Here is an 11,249-nt window from a genome sequence, read left to right as displayed (position 1 = left end):
AGAGGTTAAAAACATAAATGAAATTAAGGAGTGAGAGAGAAAAATCAACACAATGGTTTTTATAGAGGTTCAACCTCTTTGCCTATATCTTTTTCCTTAGATTTACTAAGGAGTTTAAAATTCACTATTGAAAAAAATTCAATACAATACTTTTTGTGAATTAGCACAACCTTTCAATATGATGCCTTTTTATGGTTAAAGCATAACCGCTCTACTTTTTATTGTAGTTAAGGTATAACCACTTAAATACTACCTTTTCAATTGGTTAAGGTATAACCACTCAAGTGAATACAATGAAAGAAATTTAAATGCAACTAAAATGTTTCTTTAAGGCTCAGTAGCAGGTTAAGAACAATGTTGGGTGAAGAAAAGAATAAGCAATGAAGGCTTAATAAATGGTACAATTAAAGACTTAAATGCTAGAAGAGGTGTACAAAGAGTATTAAATGATTTGAGTTGAAATCTTCTCTTGGAGTTGTGTTTCAAAGTCTTCCAACCTTTATAAATGTGGTGAGAGCTTATATTTATAGTTGTTGAAGTTTTGGAGGTAGTTGGGGAGGTCAATTGCAATGTGTTGATGGACATTATTGCAATTAAGGGGTAAATAGGGTTTCTTAATTAATTTAAGAAACTAAATGATTTTATTAGATTAAATGAAATTCCAAATAAAATAGAAGTCATGAGATGACATAGACTTGGGCTCATAGCTGTAGAGAGATCTTAAAGATCCTATACATATTCTTCTTTTAGGTTTTATATATAAGTCTTGTTGGACTATGATTAAGTCTAATGAATCCAAGTCCATTAGTATATCTGTAAAAACAAGAGTTGCTACTTAATTGGTCAGCAGAATTAATTAGCAACACGTTTTCAGAAAAACAAAATAACCTTATAAAAGAAAGAAGCATGAATCCTTTGGAGGTGAGACACTTGAATAAAGTTTAATCACACTTGGGAGTTGAGGTAATTTAACTACTTTTAACGTACGTGTATAGATCATTGACTTTTATATTAAATGACAATTTGTTACTAAATTATAAATAAAAATGCTACATTTATTGTAGACAAAGAAAACTAACAATTAATAAGATTAATATACGAAGAACAATTAACTTAAACCCAAACTCGTTTAAATCTATACCGTATTGTGTTGTATGGTCATATCATATACAAAAGTGTTAAATCTACTACTCGAGTCGAGCGAGAACAACCCACCTAACCTATGCACTAGTCGACCAACTGATAGTGCCCATTAGCAGACACACCTAGCACAAAGGGACAGAGTCGTCACTTGATTCTGTGAGAGCCTTTTCTACACATTCGAATCTCCTAGTCGTTATCGTTGATCCTCTTTAGGCTACCTTCTAGCTTGGTTACACACTCAATATGTTGGTATTCTGTTATTGTGTTTGCTTTGAGAGCCCTTATGTTCGTGTATACGTTACACACATTTCATTTGGGCAAATTCTTTTTCAAAATTAACCTTCTTTTCAGTTTTAGTTTGACCCTGGTTATTGTACACATAAATTTTCAAGAATATAAAGCTATGCCTTTTTTTTTTTTTTTATGAGATACATCAACGGCTACTGATCATGATATATAGCGGCAGGTAAATTCTAAATACCGTACTTATTACACCTTGTTAAAGCACATCTTAGACTAGGTTTGAAAATAAAAAATTAGAAAAGTAAATATTTAAACCCAATCAAGCATATTTTTAACTTAATAATTTTTTCCAATTAAAATTTTGAAACCTTATTATGATTTTACAAATGAACAAGAACGTCAAACTAAGCCTGAAGTTATTACAGCAATATTTCCTGCTAAATAATAATTGTATCCAAAGTTTCCCAAATACAAACAGTTAGATATGAAAAATTAAATTTGGAAAAAAGTTTCATATTCGAATCTGGAAAAATGGAAAGATGAAAAGTGAGGCTTATGAAATGTAAAATTTTAGTAAAAAATTAAAAATTAAAAAAAAAGTTTACTAATTATGTAATATAAACACTAATCAAAATTAAGGTTAGTAGATGAATTTCAGTTGGAGCAAAGCTAAACCTTTTCTTTTAATTAGTAGTTACACAACATACCAAAAAGTTGTTTTAGCAGCTGCCCCCTACTGCCCCAACCCAATCGCAAATCCGCTTTGAGCTTGTCTGTACAGATCATGTATGAAGGGAGATCGCTATTTGTAGCATCCTAAAGCAAATGTCTACACCTGATACCACAAAGAAGAATAACTTACTAAACGTATCTTGATGACTTGGTATCAAACGCAAATATCATGTCCCTGCCTCTCTTAGTCATCACAAATGTTGCACCAAACCCATTTTAGAGCAATAACCTTGGATTGGCAATTTCAAAGTAGAGAGAATTGTCTTCAGCAAGCTTTATTGAGTTTATTATTGCCCATTTTCCCATTGTAAACTTTATGAAACCCACCATCTGGCATGTCTGCATATATTAATCAAAAGTTGACCAGCCCATGGAGTATAACAAAAATGACATGAAACATATGAGTTATTGACCAAATTAAAACCTTGCCAAGTTGGACTTGGGCACTTAGTGCTACCAGCCCCATCAGCTTCCTTAAGGTTAGAGCAGTTTTTCACTTTATAATATAAAACCAATGCAAGAGGAAAAAGAAGCACAAGGATGTGAGGCATGTAGTTGAAAAAACAGTAAACTACGCTTAAGCATCTACTGTTACAGGGCATATATCAGTGGCTATTAAGTTAGTAAAATAATGGTTTATGAGATTCAGAATACCATAAAAAGGAAGACTATACACAACCTTGTTTTGCTACTCTACGTCAGCCATGTTTTCTTCAGGGAAATAATTTGGTGTGCTGGAATTGGTACCATGAGCACCATCGTACTGAAGAACTCTCAGTCTCCCTTCCTGCATTTAGCAGCAATCATTGCTCCCATGTTAAAGATCTTTTTAGGTTTGTAGTTTGAGAATATAGGCAAATAAGAGCACCGATTCTAAGGTAAATCAGGTGCTGACCTTGGTTCCATAGACAAGACCACCTCCAGCGAAAGGATGAAAGCACGCAACATTTACCTCATCCTCTGCACTAGGAAGTACTCTCACGAGTTCCATATCAGAAACTCTATAAACCTAACTGACAAAAAACAGATTATTATCCAGACATCTAACAGGTAACTTCAAGTAAGAAAAGTAGAGTTTCAAGCACGCTAGTTGGAAGTATAAATCGGAACCATGAGATAAAAACACATGATTAAACCAAAGGGCAACAACTGAAATCCTCCTCCCCTCTCTATCATATCAAATAGCATCAAATCCAGCAAAACTGTTTTACCATGGATAATTACATGCACATCAATGTTTTAAAAACCAGACTGGAGGTTGAACAAATGAGGATCCCATTCTCGGTCCAACTTTCAACTAAAGAGTTGTGTTATAGTAAGAAATATGATTTTGATATTAAATATTTAACATCCATGGTATGGTCATTAATGGAGAGATAAAAGGTCATAGGTTCAAATCTCACCACTAGCAAAGAAATTTTGAAAGATTAAATAATAAAATACCACTAGCAAAGAAATTTTGAAAGATTAAATAATAAAATAAATGCTTAAAACCGGTTTCAATGCCGGTCTGATCTAACCTGGTCCAACCAAATGGTTGACTGGTTTTTGACCAGTCTGATATACACCTGGTTCAAATGACCTTATTGGACCAGATAAGTCCTGGTTCCCAGTTGACTCGGTCCAGGTATTTCATCAATGATGCACATTGATTTACACCAACTGAAAACTTAATCTAACTAAAAGTTAACGCACAGCAAATAAATCAATATTTATTCAAATTTAGATTAAGCCAAACAGTGTCTCTATTTCACAAAAGTTGAGAAAAAAAGTCTAGACTTCACCTAAATAATCATCATATAAGAATTGTGTACTGGAAGTTGGTAGTCTATTCAGAGCATATTCCCTAAGATTAATCGCGTAAAATAAATGGCAGGTGACCAACCATAAAGTAGGCCACATTGGACCCACATCCATGGGTAGTTGAAATCACATAACTGTAGATTTATGACATGGTTCCACTTCTTAACAGTTGAAGCTAATAATAAACAAGACTAAGAATTATCATGTCATACATACAAAATCATAATTTAAGGCTTTGTTTGATAACAGAAAATAGCTTCATGAAGGAAAACATTTTCAATGGAAAATAATCTTCCTGAAAAAATAAATTTTCTCATGTTTGGATGGTTTTCAAGAAAACATTTTCTAATGTTTGGTATACAACCAAAAATCTTCTCAATTTTCCATCAAATTTTGAGGTCCACTTTGCTCCATTTCTAACCCCATCAAACGACAAAGAATAACTAAACTTCAAACCCTAAAATTTCTATCAACTTAATTAGGTGTTTGCTTCTCAAAAATTATGCAGCCTTGTAGCAAAAACAAAATTCAAGCCCATCTCGAACAAATCCCTCTTTCAAGACCTCTAAAACAAATGACCATCTATGGATCAAATCCCACAATTAATTAATCCCTTATAGTTCCATGAGAAAAAGACATAATCTAGGCATTAATGGTGTTTTCCAGTTCGGTGAGATTCTAGCTTCCAAGTCAAATCAACATTGCAGGACCTACTATGAAGATGATGATGCAGAAAAGAATGCTAGCGGGAAGAGTCACTGCTGCTGCTGGAGGGATAGTGGAGCAACCCTAAACAGGCAAGTAGTAGAGGGAGAGGGAGAGTTGCCAAATCCATAAAGAGATTTGTCTTCGTAATGGAGAGGGGGATTGAAGGATGAGATAGACGGTGAACAGAGAGGTGGAGGAGGATTGAAGACGATGGAGGGAGATTCAAGGTTCGGGTGGTCATCAGAGATGGATTCAACGATCGAGTGGGGAGGGGAGGTGAGGCGAAAGAGTGTGAAGTGGGTAGAGGGAGGAGAGAGTCGGGGAGGGGTTTTATGTAAGGATGGAAAATGTCTTACGCCCTTTACCTGGGTCAACAGATGTTATTTCTGTTGAACCACAAATATTTTACCTCAAAACAAAGATTTCCCACTTCCAAACACTTAAAATTGCAGAAAATATTTCTGGGAAGTATGAAACAAACCCTAAAATATCAGCCATAAGAACAACCCAGTTTTTTGCAATTCAAATTTAGTTTTGAGATTCCTTCTCCAGAAAATAAATGATAAATGTCAGCTCAACTCAACATTAGGGTCATAAAAAAAGAGGATCAAAAAATTGATTAAGAATTATAAACCTTAAAAAATTTATGAGTCGACTGCTTTAGTCAACAAACATCTGAATAATCCAAATAAATGGAAATTTGAACAAAGCCAATATTTGAAATCCTAACATTGCTTGAAACATAAGAAACCATTTACAACTAAACTTTCCATGTTTTCTTACTTCTTACCACAAGTTCCAACAGATTTTATCAATAAGTAAATTTCAAATTAAAAGAGAGAAGTTAGGAAAGGCAGAAAGCTATTGGCAGAGAAAGAAAGACACGTTCACAACTTGCAAAAATATAACAACAAAAAAATATAAAATAATTTAATTTGAACTTCTACCTCTAGTACTGTGTATATAGGCGATGTTGTTTTCCCATCAATGACAATGCTTTTAAGAAGGGAACCATGACGTCGACCATAGGCAAGTAATATGTGTTCAGAAGTGGGTGAGAACTACAACCATAGCATTAGATGCATAAATTAGAACCATAGTAATACATTTTTCTATTATTCTAGACCAATATGCTTCCCTTAATTCTAGGCATTTGTACAAAAACATAGCAGAAATTTAGCCATTAAAGGAAGGTGCAAACAAAAGGCCAAACTCCAACAGCAAATCATGTTGGTAATGACATTTTTGTCTGGTCAAAACTGACCTTGTAATATGGCACCATGACGGGGATCAGCTTAAGTATCACCCATCACCACCCCCCCCCCCCCCAAGTCCAAAAAAGTATTCTCTTGGTAAAAACTAAAGTAAATCATGCCTTTTAATAAATAAATGCAATAGTTTTGGATGTTCAAAGGGAAAGTAACAGTAAAGGGAAGAGAAAAAAGTTCCAGAACTAAACATAAACTGGCAAAAAGAGCATCAATACCAAAACAACAAGAACGAAAAAACATTTTACATCCACAAGGAGTTCTATTTGTTGGTTGGAGTTGGGTTGGGGGAGCCAAGCAGATGTTCTATTGTAATGACCTTTTTTCGGCTAAGCATTCAGTAGTGCTCGCTTGAGCAGCAGAAAATGCCACTAGAATAGATAATGAACTAGAATGCAAGTTCTCAGAATTTCAATCAAAATCAACTGACCTGGATTGATGTCAAACAATGAGCAGCTCTAATTGCTCGTGAAATAAGCACCGAACCAAAGCTGTATTGTTTGAATGAACATCGATTTAATAAGATAACCACCCACCAATTATAACTAAAAACAAATGTCGGCAAGAGCAGATAAAGAGAATGAACTTTACGTTGCCTTCTCAAGAGAATATATCCGAAGCTCATACACGACTTGGTGTGCTGAGATTGGGTGTCGAGTTGGGGATGTTGCAACCCCAGCATCTTGATGGACCAATGCCTGTAATCCAGGATCAGCTTCCACATGAGGAAGCACACAAGCAACACAAGCAGCTAAAAATTTCCCACAAGGTGAAAAATGGGCACCCATTTCACTGCAAAGACATAATGCAGCCAAGAAATGCCATATTGTAAACATGATGACATGCTAACAAAATACAGTTATTAGAGTACAACCAAGAATTTAACAAAGGCAAGATTTAGTGTTGGAACAAAATTAACATCAATATTTCATGTTTACAGAGATGGTCCTAGAGAGAGCATAGATAGCACCTATATTATGCAACTAGCACAACCATGCACAACAAAAAATCTCTGAAAGACATGGAGTTTTGAGTGATGCTGACAAATTTATGACCATCAAACCATTAGAACAAATATCATGACATTTACCTACAAAGGACAGCATGTGGTATGGCTAAGCGGCACTTGTCAGCATTTAATAGTGCACAGGGATTTTTTATATCATGTGACCACACCCTAAGCTTCACCGTGCAAGGCAACTCTGCAGCTGCAGCTACAGCCAGTGATGTGGCAAGTTCAGATTGGATTCTACTTATAATCTGTTGAGCATCAGCGCCATCATGCACAGAGTTACTAGGCACAGCGACTGCACCAGATTCAGAAACTGAGAAGCGAGATCGTGAAACATGTTGCAATCTAGTTCTAGAAACCCCAGATTGGCTAATGCTGTTGGGTATTCCAAATGAAGCTGCTGCAGTCTCCATGTTACCAGTTGATGACTGCAATGTTGAGGAAGAACCCGTGTATTGAGTTAAATTTTCACTATGAGGACGCATACATGGAACACCAGTTTGTTGACCCATTAACCACCCTTGCAGGAAAGGCAACTCCCAACAAATTGCTCCAAAGGGTAAAAACTGCTGAAGTTGCCCAAATTCCCTGACATCTGGTTGGTTAGAAACATTCCTAGATACTCCCCCCTGTGCACTACTATAACGATTGAGGTTAGTAGAGTTTGTTTCCCTGCTTTCCCTTACAGGCTGAACTTCATCAGTATCCATAGCATCCATTGATGGGTCAGCAGCACCACTTTCCATCCTAAAAGGAACAGAATTATTTACAGGGTCTTCTGTACCAGGACACAAGCCAGAAGGAATTGCAGAAAACGTCTCCATGGGAGATACTGTACTATGATGCTGTTCTCCCATAGTTGCATCTGTTTGAAATAGCATTAAAGAAGAAGACCCAACTAGCATGCCAGTTGTACCAACAAGCCTACTAACATATTGCAAATCCATTATTGAATCATCAATGGTAAATGAAGGCACAATCATGCAAGGTGATGACGTAAAAGAAGGATCAGCTGCCAAACCAACATGATCACTGGCATGACTACTTGTCACAAGAACTGCAGGAGGAGGATAATGCAAGTAACCCGGTGATGTCGCCAGTGTCATTGACAAATCTGAAGAGTCAAGATCATTTACCTGCATATCAGTCCAATAATGTAATCCACATGATAGAAGAAATAAATAATCAGTAAAAAAAAACCAATAGACAATTCACCTCAGCAGTCAAGAGAAAAGGAGCAGCATGCGGGTGAAAGTGCACAGCTCGGAGAGATCGTCTGGTCTTCAATACAATGGCTGGTGAGGAAGCCTCTCCTTTCTGGTTGTAGTGCCATATGTACAACTGGAACATGATTCAAAACATCAATGCTATGAGATCCACAAAATCATCTTCCCAAGCTTAAGGATATAATGCAGGAAGAGATAAGAAATTCCAAGCATAAGACATTATATGACAAGTTCCTGGGTAATATTCAACACCTTGTGACCACATGCAACTGCAAGAAGTTCTCCTTCTGCATGAAAAGCAATGGAAGCAATTGGACGATCTGCAAGAGGGAATAAAGGGAGCAAGAACACAAACGCAAATAATAAGTATAAGAACAACACTTCAAAATCACAAAAAGAGTTGGGGTGGGAAGTACAGAAATCACAAGATCCTATACACTCCGCTGTCTTTGCATCCCATAAACGAACTTGATGATCCAAGCTCCCACTTGCAAGAATTTCTGGATGCGCTGGATTGAATCTAACCTGTAAAAGCTCCATTAGGATTTATACATGGAATACACACAAACACACACACATGTATATATATGTATATATTTATATACATATATACATATATATATAATCCTTTTGTTTTTATTAACATTCAATAACTCACATAATCTGATTGCTTTAAATTTGCCTATATACATATACTACGAGCAAGATCAAGAAGACCTAAGCCCACATCTAACCTCCCTGCTCTAAGTCAAGCAACATGGTTTTCGCAGACAATGTAAATAGTTAAACCCTTGGCCTTGCAGCACACCAGATGGCACCAGGAATCAAGGCCTCCAGAGACCTTGGATTATCAGCCACCACTTTCCCATGATGAAAGCTCCCAGACTATTAAGGATGCCAGGGAATTGAAAGTTGGGAACGTATCAACCAAATTTGAGCAGGACATTGCACTTAAAGTATTCTCCTTGCATATACAAAACAACAGGATTGAGCCTTTTAACAATTGTCCTCTAGGTATATCAATTTTCAATAAGGATTATTTTAACAGACTGAAAAATTTATATACCAATAAAGTTTCTTTTCAAATAAGGAACAAAAAAGTCAATCAGGAATTACCAAGTACTGACTTGCAGAATAAGTCAAAAGTACTTACCACCCAAGGTGTCCTCCGATGACCGCTCAACACCTTTAAGCATTTTCCCATTTCACAATCAATAATCTTCACAGTGTGATCACCACTACAATGAAAAAAACCAAGTAAACATCTAAACAAGGCAAGTCATGAATGCTGAAGAAAACAAGAACATTCACAAAAGTAAAACTTACTGGGTTGAAGCAAGTGTTCTTCCATCAGGACTAAATGCTGCAGCAATTGTTGACCTTGGAGGAGGCACTAGAGGACAATACTTGCCTGATAAATGCCGCAAAGACTCTTCCTCAGCCCTGTAAAGAAAAAAATTGTAACAATATGATTTTTAATGACTCGTCTAGATAAAATAAAGAACAGAAACTGATTTTTAAAAAGGACATGCCACCGTCTTACAAGATGTGAAAAATAAAAATAGCCAAACACAATTGAAAATTAAAAGTACCATGAAATGAGGCCACGTCTGGCATCCCCAATGGGTTCAATATTAGGCCCAGATGAAGAATTGGCATTCTGTTTAGGTGCTTCTCCCCATCGCCTTTCTGGCGTATACTTTGTTCTGGGAGAGACTTCTCTCTTCCCTAACAAATGTAAGACATTTTTACCACTGAAAAGGAAAAAATAAATAAATAAAACAATACTACATTGAAAGCAAGATACAAAAACCTAGTAACTAATAAGCTTCGAGGTTGCGGTCATGAGGTTCAAAGAAACAAGTCTTAGATTCTCAACAAACCATAGTTCCATGAACACAAAACTCGAAAATAAGAATTGCAAGTTAACAAATCCACGTGAAATGAAAAGAGATGAAACGGGACAAATAAAAAATGTAAATAAATAAAAGAACTTCTGAAAATGACACTAACTTTGAATTCCAATTTCGGTGACACTAAACTATCACCTTAAATCGAAGCACTTTATTCAAAGCACATGAAAATTCAATCCAGCAGCCAAAAAGAAAGTAAATTGATGAGAAAACATACATTTCAACTACAATCAGCTCACCCTGTAATTAAATTTCACATTAATTGAACAAATTAACAACACCATTACTACTATATACAAAGAATGAGTTAATGAATAATCAACAAATCTACAAAATAAGTGATGCATAATTTAGATCAGTTCAAGCTACGGAATTAACAAAATTCAGCTTAAACCAAAAGCTAAAAATTCTAAACTTAAACATCTAAATCTTGAAAGCGATTCGCTAAATCAACCATTTCGCTTCTGAGTGATTCAATCCAACACAACAGCCGAAACAAATGAAAAATCTAAATTAAGTGTCAATTCTGACCTGCGATGGAGATTAGTAGAGGATTGAAATTGGAGGGAGACTTGATCGAGCGGCCAGGGATGTCCAGTCATTTTTCAACAAACGAAATTCATAACAATCTAGGCATAATTGTTTCCACTTATTTTTGGAAAAAAAATCCTAGTGAATAAGGTGTTCGAAGCTTTGGATGAGAGAGAATTTTCTTTCCTCTCTTTCTCTTTCGAGATCTCGATGGGGAAACCAAGTGCTAAATCCCTCTTGTCTTCCGTTGGCTTGGCTCTGGTTTTTGGTAATGTTAGTTGATCTCGGGGGTTTGAAACGGTGACAAAACCTAAAGAGTAAGTCTATGCGAGGTAAAATGTGGTAAAAATTTTTGTTATTTCTTTAATGGCATGCTTGGTGGGCCATTCCTCCTTTATTTTTATTTTTGAGATAAAATTGTATTTAATTTAATAAAATAATTATTATTTGGAATAGCTATTTCAAGAAAAATCTGAATAGTTATTATCAAAGTCCCTATCAGTAAGGGCTATTTTAAATTATTGGAAATAAAAAAAATTAATTAAACAAATATACTTTTTTATAATTTTAAAAATTATCTTATAAAAAAATACTAAACTTATTTATTTTCTCTCTCTTCCTCACTCCTTTTCTCTCTCTAAAGCACAAAAGCCACAAAATTATTTACTTC

The 11,249-nt window shown here is 35.5% G+C and overlaps 1 protein-coding gene across 13 annotated transcripts; it reads right to left on the bottom strand.

Annotated features, from left to right (window-relative positions):
• Positions 1-1,974: 1,974 nt before the first annotated feature.
• LOC18613025 (uncharacterized) lies at positions 1,975-10,897 on the bottom strand. 13 transcript variants are annotated; one of them, XR_001930052.2, is made up of 15 exons: positions 10,580-10,897; positions 9,728-9,889; positions 9,462-9,578; positions 9,289-9,373; positions 8,552-8,660; positions 8,388-8,455; positions 8,125-8,250; positions 6,988-8,045; positions 6,489-6,689; positions 6,328-6,388; positions 5,577-5,690; positions 3,014-3,127; positions 2,798-2,905; positions 2,348-2,457; positions 1,975-2,221 (listed from the first exon to the last, which is right to left on the bottom strand). XR_001930052.2 is itself a non-coding variant. In XM_007050041.3 (14 exons), the coding sequence occupies exons 1-13, from the start codon at positions 10,648-10,650 to the stop codon at positions 2,807-2,809; spliced, it is 2,385 nt and encodes a 794-aa protein (XP_007050103.3). In that variant the 5' UTR covers positions 10,651-10,897; the 3' UTR covers positions 1,975-2,221; positions 2,798-2,806. The 13 variants fall into 13 exon arrangements, 8 of the variants coding, with proteins under 8 accessions (XP_007050103.3, XP_088665009.1, XP_088665006.1 ...); XR_016027854.1 differs by lacking the exon at positions 3,014-3,127; XM_007050041.3 differs by lacking the exon at positions 2,348-2,457.
• Between the last annotated feature and the right edge of the window lie 352 nt (positions 10,898-11,249).

This window comes from Theobroma cacao, chromosome 1 (genome assembly GCF_053813885.1).
Source record: "Theobroma cacao isolate CCN51 chromosome 1, ASM5381388v1, whole genome shotgun sequence".
NCBI classification, from domain to species: Eukaryota; Viridiplantae; Streptophyta; class Magnoliopsida; order Malvales; family Malvaceae; genus Theobroma; species Theobroma cacao.
Note: the sequence above shows the minus strand (reverse complement) of the source record. Positions and strands in the feature narration are given on the sequence as shown.